Source organism: Hippocampus guttulatus, chromosome 6 (assembly GCF_054856545.1).
Source record: "Hippocampus guttulatus isolate MCC_2025c chromosome 6, RoL_Hgut_1.0, whole genome shotgun sequence".
Lineage (NCBI taxonomy): Eukaryota > Metazoa > Chordata > Actinopteri > Syngnathiformes > Syngnathidae > Hippocampus > Hippocampus guttulatus.
The window spans coordinates 12662685-12681973 of record NC_141266.1 but is presented as its reverse complement, the minus strand read 5'-3'; the positions used below and the strand labels follow the sequence as shown (position 1 = coordinate 12681973).

The window sequence follows — 19289 nt, the reverse complement described above, 5'->3', positions numbered from 1 at the left end:
ACGGCATTATAAAAATAAAAATAAAGAACTCATGAAACAGGCCTGGTCAAAAATGATGCATGGGACCCTTAATATTTTGGAGCACAACCTTTTTGAGGCAATCAACAGATCTTTGTATCTGAGACTTCTGGATGTCTCAGCAGTTGATTTGGCCCACTCTTCATAAGCAAACTGCTTCCGTTGTCTCAGATTTGAAGGCTGCTTTCTCCAGACGGCATGTTTTCAGTTCCTTCCACAGATCCAATAGAACGTAGAGCAGATCTTCTGGAAAACTCACTTTGTGAGTAGCCCAAAGGTTTTCTCTTAGCCATTCTTGCGTGGTTTCAGGAGTCTGTTCGGTTTCATTATCCTGTTGCAAGATCATTGGACCCTGCACAGCAAAGCAGCTCCAAAATGTAACAGACTCCTCCACGTTTCACAATAGGGACAGTGTTCTTTTCTTGGTATGCTCCAAGTTTGCATTTGTGAACGTAGAGCTGATGTGCCTTGCCAAAATGTTGATGTAACCCTCGAACCTAGCCTTCAAATCTGAGCTATGGATGCTTGGGCGTACACTTTCGTAGCCTACATTGCGCCACTCTTTTCTATGCCCCTCTTCTCCTCCACTTCAACGGTGCCAAATTCTCCGCAGACACGACAAAGAGGTAAGAACTATTTTGGGGACACAGAACATTTGACTGGGTATAGCTGATTTCCATTTTAGAAAGATCTGCATCTTGACATGCTTTTCCAAACAGTGAAATAAAATTTTTAGATCTGTTATGGGATACAGTATGTCCAATTGTATATAAATTAAACGTTTTCTGTTTTTTTTAGCTCACACAGCCAATCGTCTTCCTGTAGACACAACGTTACTTTTGGGGCGACATAGCTCAGTGGTCATTTCCCAACACAGAGGTTGGTGGTTTGATTCCCGCCCCACATGCGGAAGTGTCCTTGCGCATGATACTGAATACTGCGGTACCAGTTAGGTGAATGAGGTGAGTTTCAAGCACTTTGAGTACCTGAGGTAGAAAAGCGAGGCGTGTGACATGTGACAGTCCCATTTACCATGTTGATGCTCTCAAATGCAATAATCATGTTACCGGAGGACTAAAACAATCAACTGCTAACTAAACATTCACTAATAATTGAGCTTTGAATTACTCTTTGTCATCCATACTAACAAAATAACCATAATAAAAAGATAACTGACTGATTGAAGAAGTGTTGTAGTCAAGACCAGATCAACCGAGGAATTATCGAGATTAAAGAGTATCAAGACCGAAACACAACACTTGAAGGTCAAGTAGAATGAGATACATCTACAATAAACATCTAATCATGTCAGATTTTTTTTTTGGGTTACATTCGCCTGTGCTGTTGAGTTTATGAGGTCTGAGGTAGGAACAAATGAATTCCTTACATTATTTCCTATGGGGGAAAAAGTGATTCTTTGGAGGTTCGACTGAAAATTCCCTTCATTTGTGAAAAACACAATACATTCCAAAGCCTGTAAATTTTTAATCAATGTTAATATTCACATAGACACCAGCAGAACGATAGTATGAAAACAACACAATGACTGGATCCCCAAACAAAATCAGACCTAAGATGTGCAAATATGTCTTCAGTATTTATGTGACAATTCTGCATCACTATTTTTTTTGTTTTGTTTGTTTAAATCATGACATATATGTTAAGACTTAATACGTGTCATACCAAACGCATACATGAAGTGGATTTATAAACAAAATGTACACGTGAGAGAGAATGTTGTGGACGTTATTTCAAAGGTTACATGCAGCGTACCTAAAAAAAAAAATAACCTGCATGTGCAAAAACAAACCAAAGAAAAAGTCACAGTGTACACATTACGTGTATGTATTACACATACACACCTGTAGGCTTGGAGGGACATACATTATATACAGTACAATGCATGTCATGCACTCACACACACATAAAGTAACTCATTCGAGTCAACGGTTATTTTGTCAAAGTCACAGCCAGCTGCACCAAACTTGTGCACCTGTGACCTAACTAACATCTTTTCGGAGGAAGAAAAAAAAAATAAATTAAATTGGGATCAGGCTGGTGGAATTATTTACAACAGGATCTGTTATTTGCATGATTCGAGTTAAGAAGCCATTCTACAAAAAAGTGATTTGGGCCATCATTTGACACCTGTGCTTCAGTTTAGTCTCACTCTTTAGTCTGCGAGCTGTAGCGATCCAAACTGGATCTCAAGTTTCCCTTCCACCGCATTTTGCAGGGCATGCATTGACAAGTCGCGGTGGTCAGGCTGTTTAAATCGCGTACAACTCGTGCTTGTTGCTCTTCAAGATGTTTTGTGCTGTCAAGGTAAGCATCCAGAAGCAATGCAAGAGCTCCAAGGTAAACAAACACACAAACAGTTCATTCCAAGATCCTTTTTGGACAAAAATCACTTCCGTTTCAAAGCCCTGACTGTGCAGCGTTTCTGAGGGATACAGATGAGTGTCAATAGAATGCGTCACCATGTGTTTTGAACTCAAAAGTCAGAAGGACACTGGGACAAAAAGTGGCATGCAAAACAACAGCTTCGTATTCTAGCTTCAAACGCCATGAAATGATAAGTCACGTGACTACATTTCCTATCCACACAAAGACAGAGAGACACCCCCAGCAAGTTAAAGGGTAACAAGATGATCAATTTGTTCCATCCAAAGTATGCAAATGCTTGTTCGTTAACAGTGCTGAAGCCTTCGTTGATTCAAAGTTAAAGTGTACCGCACAGTGTGCAAAGGTTAATCACCAGTGGGGACCAGCGGGGTGGAGATTGTTCAGTACAAGTAAGCTACATTAGTGTGATTTGTGGGTGCCGAGATGCTCAGCTTCAACCTGTATTGTCCTGTAAAAAAGATGAGTTGCATAATGGATTCAGGGAAAAAAAAAAGAAAAAGACTTGCACAAACGGATTTAAGCATTTCGAAAAACTGTTGGCAACTAACAAAAATGCCATCGGGTCTAGTATTATATTAGACTTCAAGTACAGTAGAGTGATAAGTGGTATTCCTTTAAGTGTGGTCCCTGCGAGAAAAGCTTTTGCGAGAAATAGCACATGAGACCATTACTAAATCATTTCACAGCCTCCAGTTTCAGTCCACGCTTACGTACTCTTTCCGCTGAAAACATGTTCATGCTTTTTTTTTTGTGCTTTTAATTTGTTCAGCTCACACTATAATTGTCGGAACACTTGGGAACACTTTGAATGACCGGATACTGCATAAATGCTTGTTTCTGTAGGAAGAAGGAAGATCTTAGTGAAAGTTTGGTTTTGTAGGTGACATCAGAAAGAGTGCGAAAAAGTTACTCTGGAAAAACACCCCTTTTGTGTGGTGATTCATATTAACACGTTACAGTTTGAACTGTAAACAGGTATTCTGTCATTTGTACTCTTGGCATACAATTTATCAATATAAAGCATTCCTCATATTGCCCCTTGAGTCATTTTCAAAAAGGGTTAATTTTTGGGAGTTAAATGTGATCAACTTAAATTAGAATTATTTCTTTGTCGGCTTCTTCGCCAGGATTGCAAGCTTTTTTGCCTGTTTTGTCCTTGTCTGGATTTGGAGACATCTCCTTGCCCTTGAAGGCGCCGTGGTCATCAGAGTTGCTGCGTTGATGGCTGGAGCGTTGAATGGGCTCGGACACGGACGCGTTCCTCCCTGAATGACAAAGATGAGGAAAGGTGTAAGAATTGAAAAAGTCAGTGGAAATTCAATGACTTTCTGTTTCACAGAGGATGATCAACTTGCTCAAAAACCATGATAAATAAAACAAATCACATTTTTTAGCCAGGTCAATTTTTTCCCCAATTGAAATGAACTATTTTGATTGATTATATTTTCATTCAAATGTATTTTAAAATTGATTTCTTATCCAAGTTGTTCATACACATACCAGCACCAGCTAGGGCTGAACAATTTTGTAATCTAATCTAGTTAAACTTTAACTTTAAAAATTGATTGACTACGCACAAACTGAAGCGGGCTTTTGTCCGTCACCAGAATCGTCGCTCAACTGGTCAGTACCGACGGAGTTTCTCCGCCCGTCACTGACGGACTCCCGGCTCAGCCGCTGGCGAGTGACAGACCGGCAAATTTACATTCAGTCCAATTACTGTATTGATTTGCGAGCATGGTATTTTTTATTCCTTTTTTTTAAGCATTCATCAGATGTTATTTATGCCCTCTGTCATAATATTGCTGTTATTGGTTCATTCAAAAACAGATTCCTTATTTGGGAAAACACAAGAGACAATTGCATTGGAATGTGAGCGATGGTGCACACCGATTTCACTGACCCTCCTGAGTGGGTTTCGTAGCAGAACCTCCCGGCTGCGGACTGTTGTGGCCCACCTTGTCTTTCTCCGGTAACACCTTCTTCGTGGACAGGAGAACTGTCACTTTAGGAGACAGCCCCCCGCCATTGGGTGCATCTGAGCTCTCATCTAAAATCGCATTTCAGATGAGATCCAAGCATTACACAGGAACACTCCCATGGCATTTGATACAAAACAGAGTCCTTGATAGTACCTGTACTTCGAGTGCTGGTGGTCCTCGGCTTATGAGGAAGGGATGGTCGGGAGGACAGGGCGGGCTTCGTTCCCAGAGCCATTGCCGGTTTAGGACTCACTGGACCCCCAGGAGAGCCTGAGGACGGAGCCCGAGGACGAGGAGAGGGATCAGGCTTTGTTTCGACACGAGCTGTGGTCTTCTCTGGAGAACCTGGGAGAGGAAAGATAGCCGCAGGGATAAAAACCTGCAGAACTGAGTAGAGCTCGGTCAGCAAAAACACTAGATGTTCAACACGAAATAGAAGATTTGCACGTACTGCTCTCATCCAGTCACAATGCACACATACAGTATATTGCTCAACGGTCCAAGGTCTTCACTGTTGTATTTATAATGCACACAATATTTTAGATATATGAACTGTATTAGCGTAGACTGGCTGATGGATCTTTTCTCTACTTCTCAGCGCTGCATTGCTTATGCACTTACTGGAAAATGAAAAAATATATAGTTGTATCCCTTTGCGGTGGAAGGCAAAATCCATTGCATAGGTAGTCGGACGTTCCAACTGCACATACTTGATCATCCAATCGCAACTTATGTAGTAGCCTAGTAGAAGTCTGCAAATTATTTATTTTTGAATCAGAAAAACACTATCTACAGTATATATGTAATTTTTTGAATTGTAGTATCTCTTTGATTAAGAAATAAACCGCTAATGACAGTGAGAATCAGAATTAATGTTTTTTTTGGGGTGGGGGAGGGGATGCTGTTCAAGAGTTTTTTGGAATGTGTTGCAGGAATCAAATTCAAGATGAGAGAAAAAGTTTTAATTAGTTTTGCCTTACCAGATGTATATAAATTGAAAAGGTCATGAAAATTATTGCATCCCAAACTTGATAAGAATTGGGGTTTGTGTACTGAAATATGTCATCAATTTCGAAACTTGTCTATTTATAAAAATGTAAGGGCAGAGGGACTTTCCAAACACCCCGGAGTTGTTTGAGTACCGTACATCATTCTACGAGTAGAAGAAGTCGTCACCTGTGGCGTTGCTGTCGGGTCTGTCAGGGCTGGAGGACTGCAACACACACAAAATTGAGATTGTTAAAGACTTTTTTCCCCCTAACATTGGTGGTCTTTGTTTTCCACTAGATTCTGCAATAGTCGAGAGTGTGCAATCTAAAAAAAATACATTCGTAGTTCCTGTGGCAGCAAATGAACCGGAATCTGTAACTAAGTTGGAAGGTGCTGTTATTTTATAACCCACAATAACACAGCAGTAAAGTTATAACTACAGTAAATTTCAACATTTCTAGAACATAAATATAATATCTATCTATCTGTATCAAAAACACGTCTAGGCCATAAATATAAAACAATCAAATCAAAACAGTAAGTCTGGCGGTAACTGAGCGTGCATGCACGCGTCAACGGGACAACAGTGGCGGTCCGAGCTTGAAGCTTTGGTGTGCGCATAGTGCGCATTTCTTTTTCTTGAAATGACATCTTACCTTATGTGCTCTCCTCTCCTGCTTGGCCTTCATTTCTGCCAGGAGCCCACCGCCCATCATCTGCATGCCCGGGTACCGCCGGCCTCCCTGGGGACTCCCTCGGCCGTCAGAGCCCTCCCACGGCTCGTCTATTGAGTCAGGGGTTCTCAGCTCCTCTGAACGTTCCGAGCCGCTGCTGTAGTCTGTTGGCTGTGAACGGGTGGATGAATCTCTGCAGGATGAAAAGGACAGGTCGAAAAATTTGAAATGCAACGCATCATCTCGGGCATTCTGCAATTGCATCCTAAGAGTTGTTCAACAAATGAACTAAATCCCAATAAAAGACCGATAACTGTTAACTTATGAATGACAATTTATGAAGGGGAAAAAAATTATCAAAGAGAAACTATTTGGGTAATTTTGATTTTTTCCTTTTTGGTCGTCACATAGGTGTTATGTAAACGTACACTGAGTTGGGTGGTACCTGGACTTTGGCTCCGGCGCAGGACTCTTTACTGTCGACTTTGGAGAGGAGGGTTCCTCTGCAATGCTTGAAGCTGACACTAAAGACGTCGAAGACGTAGCCGAGGATGATGGGGTCACCTGATTTTTCTCTAATTTTTCCGACTTGTCTGATTTATCTGATTTGGTCGAGCGTTTGATCAGGTTGAGGAAGCCTCCTTTGCTCTTCTTCTTCTCTCCATCGTGAGATTCGGAGCTCTTCATGGAACGTCTGAGGTCAGAACAATCCAACATTTGAGCAGAAGCCAAACCTATGCGAGAGGCATATCCACGTGTCTTACTTTGAATCCATCTTGGTGACTTTTTTGGAGAAGAATTCATCCACACCCTCATCCACCCTTCCCATGAGGCCATTTTGCTCTCCATCCTGAGATGGGGCACTGCTCATTTGCTTTGAAAACAACCACACACAAAAAAAAAAAAATCATTAGGTCATCACAATGCCATCTATAATTGTCTTTAATTAAACACTGACTGGTATTTTGCTGGAGTGTGTTTTCTTGTTTCTGCGGGGTCTTAGTTTGGTGAAGTGCTGCAGCTTCTTCTCCTCCTCGGACGGAAGCTCCAACATCCCTCCCGCCACACGCTGCTCCCCTTTTGATAAGGGCTGAGAGGGAACCGGAGGAGTGTGTGACGGAGGCGCTGGGTCCTCCACATGCACTGGTACGTCCTCCAGCGCCTTGTCTAGGTCAAATTCCATCTCTATTGAAAGCATTGGGGAAAGGGGAGGAGCAATTCACACACAAGTAGCCACAACTTGAGACACATCCACATCTGCATCTGTTTTACAAAGACAGAACTGGTGTGTTTCCAATGTCAGACAGGATTATTTGTCAATACCTATGCAACATATAAATGTGATTGTAGTGCAGTGATGTGCAATGCACCTTTTTTTGTTGTTGTTAAATACAATGTCACTTTTTTACTTCCATTTCCACCCCCCCCCCCCCGAAAGTCGTCAGAGTTTAATTCAGCCATATTGCATATATCTTACCAAAGGCACGAGACACAGGTCTCAGCATTCGACTATGGATGCTTTTTCTCTTTGACTTTGGAGTCATCTGGAAGAGAAGCATGCACACACACACAGTTATTTGGGTAATTATTAAAAAAAAAAAAACACAATAAAAAAATAAAACACCAAATAATGTTTTCCCCAGTTTACCTATATGAACTGTGACTGAACTGTGGAATTTGGGATTACTGTACTTATTACAGACCAAACATGTAGTGTTAAGGAATCCAATCCAAAAACACCCAGTCCAAACAAACAAACAAAAATATCATTCACACATTTCACGGTGCTGACACATAGCATACGGTTAAATAATATATATATATATATATATATATATATATATACACACATACACACACACTGTATATATATATATGAGGGTTGGTGATTAAGTGTGCAAACATATTTGTTCACTTTTAACCACCGTCCTGCAGTACTATACACTCATTTCACTGTAGTAGCATAGTAGCTCTGAATGGAGATCTGATGAAATGCAACTTTTGTAAAATGGCCAATACAAGTACTCTATATCTATTCACCTTGCACAATTCCCAAATGTGGGGTCTCCCTCCAAAAATAGGTTGTGGGTGAATTTGTGTGTCACCAACTGAAGCGACGTGATGTACACAAGATCATGTACTGGTTATGACACTAGCAGTGTAGTGGGACACAGCAGGGTATGGGATTAATTCTCAGCCAATCCCTCTAACACCTAACCACTGAGCTCTCCCATGCCGGTCCGAAGCCTGGACAAATGGAATGCCTTTGTCAGGAATGGCAACCTTTGCGTCAAGCAAATTGTGTGAGTAATGTGCTGTGGCGACAGCATTTGATGTCTGTCTGAAAGTCTTGGTGCTGACTGGAAAACAGATTTCTAATTAGGGTTTTGATCGAAAATGGCAATAAAAAAGGATTCAGATTACCAGTATTTCCTGCTTCAGCTACTGTCAACGTTACATTGCTCACAAGCAGGTCATTTCCTTTGGAGTTGGACCCCAAAAGTAGAACAGTCCGAGAGCCTCAGATATAAGCTCATGTGTTTTATGTGGCAGATCAATGCACTACTAGAATACAAACGGATCAACATAGCATTTGTGTGGTACACAAATGAAGGCATCCAGGTTCCAGTCTAGCAACACAGTACTGTATACCGTATCAATGGTGAAAGACAAGCATCAACACTTTTTCCACTTCAGATAAACATTGAGCAAGCAGGTGAGTGTGGGATGACAAGGACTGTCAACGATTACTTACACTGGTGCAGCACAGTGTCTCCATGGAGCAAAGGTGCAAGAAGAGGATGAACAGAGGAAATAGAAGAAAATGACAATAAAGCCTAAAAAGGCAAATTGGGGGGAAGGGTGGGGGACTGAGGGTAATAGCCATGATGGCAATGAATTTAGCGAAAGGGCTTTAAAAACAAGACAAGAGAGATCACAGTGGTTGAGGAGAAGGTTCAAGATGTCCAAGGAAGAAGGGTCAGGAGAAACAAATGAGAAGTAAATGCCACCCGATGATGACTACAACTTATTTTCACCATTCATTCAGTCACATGAGCAACCTAAACAAAATAAAATATAGCCCTTTGCCTTCCTTTCCCTTACCATGCATGACTCGAGCTCATCCACCCGCTCGCCCTCCAAAATCTCAGTGGATGCCCGTTTAGGAATCCTCTCCTCGGGAGCGTCCATGTCTACCGACTCTCGCTGCACCAAGGGGCGCCCTCTCCGCACTAGATGGTCTGCCTAAGAGAGGGCAGGGATGAAAGCATCACAAATGAATTGGTTCAAGAATGAGTGGAAAGGTTATGGTGAAAGGGGGATTACAACCAGTCACAATTGGTGATTGATTTACGCACCAAAGTTTGTTGTGAAGTGGAAAGAGCCTCTAATATCTCATCAACGATACGATCAGACAGGAAGGAGGCAAGACTCAGTTTCACCTCACTAATGGACAAAATAAATAAAAATTGCGTTCAAGGTCTGACCTCATATTATATCTCATTATTACGTTACTCAAATAGTCAAGGCACTCGCCTGATCTTATTGATGATGTCAATACCAGACTGATCCAGGAGAGTTTTGGTGACAAAACTCTTGGGGATGACCATCTTGGTTGAGCTGGCCTTCACAAGGTCTGAGCGCAGATTACTCCTTTTCATCACATGAGGACACAGAGACTCTGCTGCGTCCATCATAGACTCCAACAGACTCTGGAAGATTTGATTTGAAAATGGTAAACTCCTCACAAATTCAAAGTGATGTGTATGGCGACATATTTAGCTACAGTGAGATTCAATGCAACAGCTACATCAAGTTATTCTTCCTGACATTTCAAAATACGGTGAACTAGTTGTTAGTTTGTCTGCCTAACAGTTCTGTGGGTTCAGGGGTTAAATCTGTCCATTGGGGAGTTAGGATGCCTTCCCTACACTTGTGTGGGTTTTGTCCGTTGATCCATTTTAATCCCACATTTCAAAAACATATATGTTAGATTAATTGAAGACGTTGTGGACGTGAGTGTGAATGATTGTTTGTCAATACAATATGTTCTGTGTGACAAGCTGGCGAACAGTTCAGGTTGTACCCTGCCTCTGAGGCTACAGTTCACCCATGAGGCGAATGAGGACAAATGCTATCGAAAATGGATGGAGTTTTTGTGCTCATCAAAAACGAGCATTTTCATCTTTGTATGGGTTTCGCTTCTCAGATACAACTGCATTCAACTGTTTTGACCTATAATTGTGGTCTGATATGGCTGACTAATACACATAGTGTCATAAATGTACAGGCACAACTAAAGAATTGCATGGTTTTCTTTTTAGTATTGTCTGTAGGTGGCGCCAAGGTCATGGTTTTCTTCTGTCAATGTACCTAAAAGGTCCTTCAACTACAGTGAGAATTTGTTTCCTCAAATTACATCTAAAAAGGTTTACCTTGCCTGGGCATGTTTTGCCGTTAATGTCATCACATATACCTGCAACTGTTGATCCATGACAGAAGTCACCTCGCCTGCCATAGACTGCAATTTCTCCTGAATGGGGCCTACTGAAGCATGGTGCACCTCGTCTCTAGAGGCAGAGCCCAGGTGGTAGAGGTTAGGGAGGAGCTGTAAAGAAACGCAAAGGCACAATTAACTATACATTCAACCCAAAATGTAATGAGATCTCTCTGGTTATTTGTATAATAAATCCGAAAAGGGAAAACTGTTTGAAATGCCCCACAGATGAGCTTGGAAATCATAAGACTGTTCAACGGTACATCAAACATGTCTCGTTTCCTTACTGTTTTAGAGTTCCTTGCATCTTTAATGAGGCTTTCAGCAGACCTGACATCCTCGAGGATGGCGTCAGTCTCAGAGTTCCTCAGAGAGTTGAGATGGTCCTGCACCTTCACACAAATCCGGTCCATCATCTACACAACAGAAACCAGCAGTTTAAAGCCCAGATCAGTAACTCTGCATGGAAAAATGAGTACATCTTAGCTGCAGAACGATAACACCGATCACATTGTTACATTTATGTAATGTACAATAAGGAAAAAAATTAGATAAGAGATAGTCAGTGATTATGTGACAGATTATGTGTTGACAAACCTGCTGTGTCGTTGTGGTTACGATGCCCTGTTGAAGGCGATACGCCTGCTCTTGTTGATATTTCCTGCTTTCATGGTTTCTGTACAGAAAGTTTTCAATCTGTGGGGGAAACAAGCACACAATGAAGCATATATTGGTGGTCATACTGTATTTAACAATGTTTGTCAGTCCTTCTTGTTTTCCAGCTTGTGGAAACATCACACGGAAACAAGTATGACACAGATTCTGACTGATGGAAGTAATGGAGCTTGTTACAATACCTTGAGCAAGGCATCCTCCGTCTTCTCCGGACTGGCCTTAAGCGCCTGAGAGGCATCAATGATAGGGATGGGCATAAAACGGATAGTGAAGTTCCTGTTGGTCACACAGCCAGAAGACAAAATTGAAATGACATGAACAGAGAGCGGAAATTGGACATACAGTCGCTATCAAGTCCTCATGTTTTGGCATCTAAGTTAATTTGACGTCAATAGCAATATGTCGGACCGGGACGGTTTGAAATTCATGGCTACAGTGAACCACAATGAATCCCCTAATTACATTTTAAGGGATTTTGAAAACATAAATCAAATGAAGTTGCAAATATTGTTTCTGGGAAATTACAGTTTCATCTGCTCTTTGAACTCTTGACAAAAATGCCCTCATTTCAGCATCACTTGAAAACTTAAGGGATAAAATGTTATACGTTTCCAATTAAGAGTGACTTGTGTTCTGTAGACAACAATACATCGATAGTAGATACAAATGAGTGGAAATTAATCGTATTTCTGTATAAAGCAAACATATAGTAGTCAGCGCTTGTTGCCATTTTTTTGTGTTTTGGTTGAGTACGGACTTCGTCCATACAATGTGAATCATATGCAAAGCATTAACATCAATCCCCCCGCTTCCCACTCTCGATTCAGATGATTTGAAATAGGGAAAGAGACTACTGTAATCTGCGTGTCAAAGTCTCGGTTTGGTTGTTAGATTGTACATAGAATGCATTATAGGACAACATGACCCAATCTAAATGGGGCTTACTTCTATCAAACAAATTGGACTTTGGTCTGGTTTTACTCATTTATGGCACTTCTTTCCACAGCATTTAAGCAAAGGAGTGTCAAGTGTCGGGTAAAGTGCCCATCTCGACCCAGAAGTACATTGTGACATACTTTTCCAAAGCTGTTGCTACATCCTGGAGACCTTGAGGTCCAGTATTGTTTTTGTCCCAGATCACTGTCCTGTAAAGACAAGCGCATAGTGTTACACAAATAGGCGGATGTAGGCAGATTTACTATCCCGTGGTAATCACCTGAGTTTAGAGTTTATCTGCAGCGCCTTTGCCAGCATCTTGGCACCCATATCGCCCATCGCGTTGCCGCTGATGTCCAGTCTGGTGAGTGACGTGTTGCTGCCGAGCGCATTCAGAACAATGGTCAGATCGCTCTTCAGTCGGGAGTCGGCCAGAGACAAAGAGGTGAGGGGCTGGGAGGAAAGGAAAGCTGCCAATTTTAAAATCTTGTCTTAAACATGGGACATTCATATTTTGTCGCCATCCATGCATTTAAGGCCGTCAAATCATTCTCAAATGCGTTTACCATCACACAGACTCTATTATAAATAATACATCTTTAATGAAGCTTGTGAGCTTGTCAAAGTTCATTTCTTAATATGAATGTAGAGGTTTAACCAGTTGAGAATACTTGCTCAATTCAATAACAACAAAGGCGGAAAATTATTATTTCATGCCGACTTGAAAGAAAGTTGCAGGGGGAATTATTTACAGCCTGTGTTTGCACACAGCAGACATTATGCATGCAAATGTAACCGCCAACAAGTCGTCTTAGCTTTCCCGTGCTGTAAATGATGGCGTTTTATAGTACTTGTGTCCAAAGCGTTTCAAAATGTTGCCTCTGTCACACACACAGATGGCTGCTGGGCAGCCAAGCAAGGTGGCTTGTCTGACTCGGTGTCTGCCGCATGCTGTGTAACAACAAAGCATCGAGTGTGACCCACTTAAGAAGCAGTGGGCTTTGTCACCTCCTTAAGCAAAATGAAAACATGGTAACAAGGAAAGTCGCAGGACCAACCCCATCTAGTGTAATAGATAATTCCAAAGGAAATGTGGCCTGCAATCACAAGATGGGCATGTGTTGACAAAATGATGTCATTAGGCCCATTTCTCCCCTTTGGACATAGAGAAATTGGCTCTCAGATTCCATCATTAATCACAGAAATTAAGAAATCATTACACAGGGTTAACACACTCGCCTTGTTTAATTAAACTGGGGAAATGAGAAAATGTATAAAACATAATGAATAGCCAAATTAGAGAGCATGTAACCATTTCTTCAAAAGCTGCAATAGTAGCTTCCCGCTGTGGGCTATACAATTTTATCTGCTAATGTATGATTGCAGATGGGAAAACTGTCTTTGTACCCTAGTCAAAGTGAGACAAATTGTTTGAAATGTTCATCAGGAGATGTCCAGGCTCTCACAAAATGCCTTGTTATCGAAGTTGTTTGTGTGTTTTTTTCTTGAATGCATCCTTAAAAATGATAAAGAAAAAAATGTTTTGCTAATATACACGTTCTTTTGAAAACGTTTCTCCTCAGGACAAATCTATTAGCTTTTTTGGAGTACATGCTGCAGTCTTTGTGTTCAGATACAGTTTTATATTCATCATATAGACTAACAACATCATTGCTTGGCAATATTTGACAAGAATACAAATCAACACAAAAAAACCCCACATTATATTCATAAAGGGAAAAGGAAGCTCATGTTAGACAATAATGTCTGTTTGCCTACCTCCTACTTCCCTAGAATCTCAGCCTTTCGTTTGACCAAGAACAAAACGTTTCTGTCCCCTTGCATGTTATCACAATGGTCACTTCTTTATTGACAGGCATGAACGCTGCATTTGACCAGTAGCCTTCAATCAACCTTCATTTCTCTTCCTCCTGTCGTTACCCTGCTGCGTAAACCTTCCCACTCAGATCACCAGACTACACACATCAGTCTCCTTCAACGGATGATACACCCACACGCAAGCAATTCCCCACTCACCACTTCACCGTTGATGTGGCTCATGTAGGAGACAATTGAGGGCATGCATGCATTGTGTAGTGAGATATTGGAGGTGCAACGGGTCAAGGGAGAGTGAGGCAGTAAGATACAAGTATCAAGATTTAAACATTCAGATGATCAATGTAGGGGACTTCTGTTGACATAATCAAAGGTGATAAGTCTTAGTCAACATTACACGCATCAGATTCTGATGTAACCAAAATCTTGTGAGGGGAGGCCTTCTTAACTGTCAAGGTTATGATGCTTTCAGACCCAGACAAAGAAGGAAATGAAAAACTCACTGACTCTTCCTCCTGGATCATGTGAACCAGACTGTCCAAGACTGGACCGAGGTTTCTGAGAGGACAAGAGCAGAGTTCAAAAAGCAATCTTATATTTTACATGTTTTATAAACAACATATTGCTGGATCGTCCTTTGTGACAGCAGCAGATTTTTCATATGTCAAGCTTTATAAAGCCTGAGCTTGTAGTCTTACTTGGACTTGATGTTGGTGAAGTTCTTGCCCAGAGACAAGTGTCTTATCGATCGGTTTTTTGCTAACCATATCAGCAGAGTGGACAGATCAGAGTCCAGGCCTGCAAATATTTTTTAAATGTCAGAAAAATAAAAATCCTGTTTTTCGTAGGAGAGCACTGAAAAGCATAGAGGGCAGTGGCTCACTATTGTCAGAGATGTCCAGGCTGGAGATGTTTGGAATCTCCGCAATGCATCCCTCAAGTATCTGGGACCCTCCAGAACGCAACTGTTAGAACAAGAGCACACAGTCAGATACAAATAATGCACAAGTTGATCACGAAATATGAAACCGCTGGACATGACTCAAGAGTTTCTGAAAAGAGACTCCCAGGTGCTCAACCATTTAGACTGCAAAATAGTCGCTCAAAAGTGCTTCTAGCATAGCATCAAGATGCATACACGCAAATTCTCAGGGTGAACATGCAACGACACAGTAGATGGAAAATGCCTTAAAATGAAGTACTAAAATGATTCATGTGTGATAGATAATGGTATATGAATAGGTATGTGTTCATAATTACCCAGACACAACATTACATACACTAATGACATCCAATAAATGCTGTGTCAAGCATACTGCCTTTAACTCAGGATATCAATACTGTACCTCTGGGATATAATGCAGTTCTCATCTAAATATTTGTATGGGCTTCTCTTTTTGTTTCGCCACAGCCTTATTCCAAACTTAAATATTTTTTCCCCTGAAAATTGTCCATACAACACAAACTTCTTTTTAAAAGCCCCCCCGCCGCCCCAAAAAAGAAATCACGGTACACAAGTATTCCAAGCATACATACGTCAAGAGTGCCCTATACCAAGTTTTCATCCTGAATGGCTTTGTAAATTGCTGTTTTCATCTCTGCTCAAGTTCTGAAAATCTCTCCAGTTCCTGCTGTTGTCAAAACCACAACAGCCAAATGAGGTTATGGTGGCCACCCCCATGACTCACTTTGGGAATGGTATTTGGCAAGTGATGAGCGGTTACTCTATTCTCCAAACAAGAAATCCAACATTCATGCCAATGAATTCAAACTTTGTCTCTCCACATACTTTTATTTCTAATGGTTTGAGAATCCTTCAGGTAGGTGCCTTTGGGCAAACTCCAGGCAGGCTGCCATGTGACCATTACAGAGAACTGACTTCCATCGGATAACTCAATCATACAGGCCTGCATGGTGGATGGCTGCTGACTTGAATTGCCTTCGAGAAAGTGCTCGTTTATCCACAAAGGAACGCTGGAGGCCTGACAGAAAAACATTGGACTCTTGAACACCTCTTTGACTAATACCTTTGATTACAGAAGGCCAGCAGAGAAAGAGGCCTGGTCCTTTTGGTTCTGAATTTCTCCCACTTATGAATGATGGAGGCTACTGCACACACGGGCATCTTCAAAGCAGAAAATGTTTCGGTACCCTTCTTTAGATATGTGCATTAAGACAATCCTCTCTGGGAGGTCTAGAGACATTTCTTTTGACTTAATGCTTTGCTTGTGCTCCAACATGCACTGTCAACTGGGGCACATTTAAGACACACGGAATGAACCACTGGCATGGTCAGTAGAAAAGGATTCAAGGATTCAAGAAATTTTATAATCCACTTTGCAAGAAGGCTTTAACATAGAAAAATGTGGAAAAAGTAGAGTGATCTGAACACTTTTCTGGATGCACTGTAGTTTGTAATGCAGTTCTACTTGTACAACCAAACAAAACTAATACAACATTAATGAACACAGGCTACATTAATACCGAGCATTACAATTTTGTGAAGGCAGAATTTTTGAGACACAGTTGTACTGGATGTTATTAGATTATTATTATTATTAGATTAGTTTACTCAATCTAAGTGTATTTAAGGGCCATCTTCATCAGCATGACATGGATAGTGAAGAACACCTGATGTAGTTCACGACAAACAAGATGGTGGATAAAAAAATATTTCAAAAAGAGGAAGGTGAGCAGTAAGAACAGTTAACCATTTAACCATTAAGAAGACGAAACGAACACCAGATGCGCAAAGACAATTGAAGAACAATGAGAAGTTGATTCGTAAGCGGATGCCTATCTGTACTTACACAATGGCCAAGCTTACAGAGGCATTAGGGGGAGAGAACAGCGTGTCAGACATAGCCCAAAAATTTGCAACACCACACACAAGATGCTTAATGACTATATACTGGAGTTGCATTAAACACTCAAACGCTGACATACACATTTGCATCTTGCACAGTCCATCTTTTGTGTAGTCTACCTAGAGCACTGCATTTACCAAAGGGCTCATTAGGGCATCAAATAATGGCAGAAATGCCTCATTTAATTACCACAGCTTCAATGAGAGAAGATTTCGACTGGTATCTGGAATTGAATTTCCCGTGTGAGTTCTATTCATGTGTTCTTTGCCGATCGCATTTAATTTGCAGAAAGCTCATTTTCTTCTTCTAGCAGTGCACTGGTCGTGGTTAAAAAAAAAAAAGTGAAAAAAAAAGAGTAAAATTAAGAGACTAAACAGACTACTCCCTCCACCATCACCACAACCACCACCAGCCAACAATTATCATCCTTTACCCTGCCTGCTGTCTACTCAGTATTTCATTATAAAGCCTCTGAATAATACCCATTGGCATGTCACCAGTCTGTCAAATGGTTTTGGAGTGGCTGCTAAAAGGCTGATTGCACTAAAGGAGGATCAGTTCCAAAAGATTAGATGCCGCACTCACCGAAATTAAGCTGAAAATGGCACTTGAACAAAGGCTTTAAAGAGTCCATTTGCAAAGATGAGCCATTATTATCAGGTTGGCTGTATATTAAATGACAGCCTAACTATTTTACACGCAGATTTTCCCCTAAAAAAGTGTTTAAAGAATGGAAGCTATCAACAAATAAGTTGACAGAGCTTACACATACCATTTGAATTTTGACCGACATATCATTACATAATAATGTGAAATGCTCTGGCTGGCTTGCAGAAAAACAGCTGACTAATAGTAAGGAAACCTGTATCTTGCAAGAAAACAGCAAACTTGCAAAGTTGAAACGGCAGTAATGCCCTGTGGCAAAATAGGGTGCTTTGTATCTGGGTGGGGGCAAATCTTACCTCGCAGCAACTTAGGTCAAGAGATACATCTTTCACATTGGGGTTACTAGCCAGGCCTAGCAGGAGAGCCCTACAGCATTCAATTGGATGGAAACAAAAATTAAATATTTAGAAATTGATGGATTCAAAAGACATTTTGTTGTTGCGGTTCACTCACTTGAGGACATCTGGCGCCAGCTTTGTTCCTGACACGTTAATGGAGCTGAGAGACATGGCGCTGCTGAAGAAGTGCTTAAATGATGGCGGGACCTCCTTGCCTTTCCTACAGAAAAATATCACAAATGAAACATGACACCAGCTTTTGCATGACCACACAGCTTTCCATTTTTTTCGATTTGCAACAGGGGTGTGCATCACTCCCCCCAAAAAAAACCAAAAAACAAAAACAATTCAATACATGACGTGCGATACAATTTTAAAGACATTTTGATTTTAAAGTCGAACGATTTGATTCGATTCAATAGGATCACAATTCCATTCGATATGGCATGGTTCATTTTGAGAGGTTATGATGCAATGAGTTTCTTGTTGTCATTTTACATACAGTACATATGAATGAAGTTGTTAGCCTTCCCTTCAAAGATATATCTCTCTCCAATACATGACGATGTTATATGCATTTCGATATATTTTAAAGTGGATCGGTTCAATTCGATAGACTTGTATCATTTAAATTAAAACTGATATTCCGATTCATATCGGATTGTGTTACAACCGAACTCAGCATACGGTCAGGGGTTTTATAGCTTAAGCAATGGCCATAAAACCAGTGACTTACATTTGAAATAAGCATCCACATGCCAGTGTCTTTTTCGCGATCCACAGGCTTCTCAGTCTTTATAACATCCACTTCTTTTTCTCTGCTTACACTACCGCTGTTCATCTTCCCTCAATATAATCAACACCCCCAGGGCCCCCTCAGCATCAGCTCTATTCACCACTTGATGAAGATCTCGACTCCCCCGAGTCTCAGTGGGATTAGATAACAATGTATCAAAAACCCCACCCCTAACCCATCTGCTGCACACATGACGAGTGCTAACGTATGCCTCAAGTCTGTATGACATGACACTCAGTCACCAGCAGGTGTCACACAGAAAATATTGAAGTCATGGCTGGTGGATGAGGAAGTGCAAAAAGTCCCCTTAAAAAAACAAACAAACAAACAAACAGCACTGAGCATGGATATACTTGGTTAGAAAGTGTATGACAGTACAGTTGGTTTCATACCTGTGAGGAAAGACACTCTTCGAAATGTTGAGGACAGACAGATGATGGGCCGAGCCTCGTAAGAGAGCGGAACAAACCTGTAAAAATAAATAAATAAAAATAAAAGGCCTCAGAATTGGACTTAATTCTCGGAGCCCTAATACCTGAGCAAAGTTGAACGCATGTTAAACAGGTAGCCGCGTCAAAACGAGCAGTAATCCAAACACACCCGAGGC

At 41.1% G+C, this 19289-nt stretch overlaps 1 protein-coding gene across 3 annotated transcripts in view; it reads right to left on the bottom strand.

Moving 5' to 3' along the window:
* Positions 1 to 1483: 1483 nt before the first annotated feature.
* LOC147203551 (F-actin-uncapping protein LRRC16A-like) overlaps positions 1484 to 19289 on the bottom strand; it is a 52346-nt gene continuing 34540 nt past the window's right edge. The window contains exons 15-39 of one of the 3 annotated variants that reach the window (XM_086113586.1): positions 19075 to 19151; positions 18002 to 18106; positions 17845 to 17914; positions 14899 to 14980; positions 14714 to 14813; positions 14519 to 14573; positions 12460 to 12632; positions 12320 to 12388; positions 11426 to 11519; positions 11166 to 11264; positions 10856 to 10984; positions 10548 to 10679; positions 9608 to 9783; positions 9430 to 9517; positions 9176 to 9316; positions 8826 to 8843; positions 7548 to 7614; positions 7029 to 7255; positions 6835 to 6944; positions 6516 to 6764; positions 6053 to 6263; positions 5583 to 5619; positions 4560 to 4751; positions 4328 to 4474; positions 1484 to 3689 (exon numbers count right to left, since the gene is read on the bottom strand). In XM_086113586.1, the coding sequence (XP_085969712.1) occupies positions 3514 to 3689; positions 4328 to 4474; positions 4560 to 4751; positions 5583 to 5619; positions 6053 to 6263; positions 6516 to 6764; positions 6835 to 6944; positions 7029 to 7255; positions 7548 to 7614; positions 8826 to 8843; positions 9176 to 9316; positions 9430 to 9517; positions 9608 to 9783; positions 10548 to 10679; positions 10856 to 10984; positions 11166 to 11264; positions 11426 to 11519; positions 12320 to 12388; positions 12460 to 12632; positions 14519 to 14573; positions 14714 to 14813; positions 14899 to 14980; positions 17845 to 17914; positions 18002 to 18106; positions 19075 to 19151 (3024 nt within the window). In that variant the 3' untranslated portion in view covers positions 1484 to 3513. Of the gene's footprint in view, positions 3690 to 4314; positions 4475 to 4559; positions 4752 to 5582; positions 5620 to 6052; positions 6264 to 6515; positions 6765 to 6834; positions 6945 to 7028; positions 7256 to 7547; positions 7615 to 8825; positions 8844 to 9175; positions 9317 to 9429; positions 9518 to 9607; positions 9784 to 10547; positions 10680 to 10855; positions 10985 to 11165; positions 11265 to 11425; positions 11520 to 12319; positions 12389 to 12459; positions 12633 to 14518; positions 14574 to 14713; positions 14814 to 14898; positions 14981 to 17844; positions 17915 to 18001; positions 18107 to 19074; positions 19152 to 19289 lie in introns of all 3 variants that reach the window. The other 2 variants (XM_086113588.1, XM_086113587.1) reach the window with 2 other exon arrangements.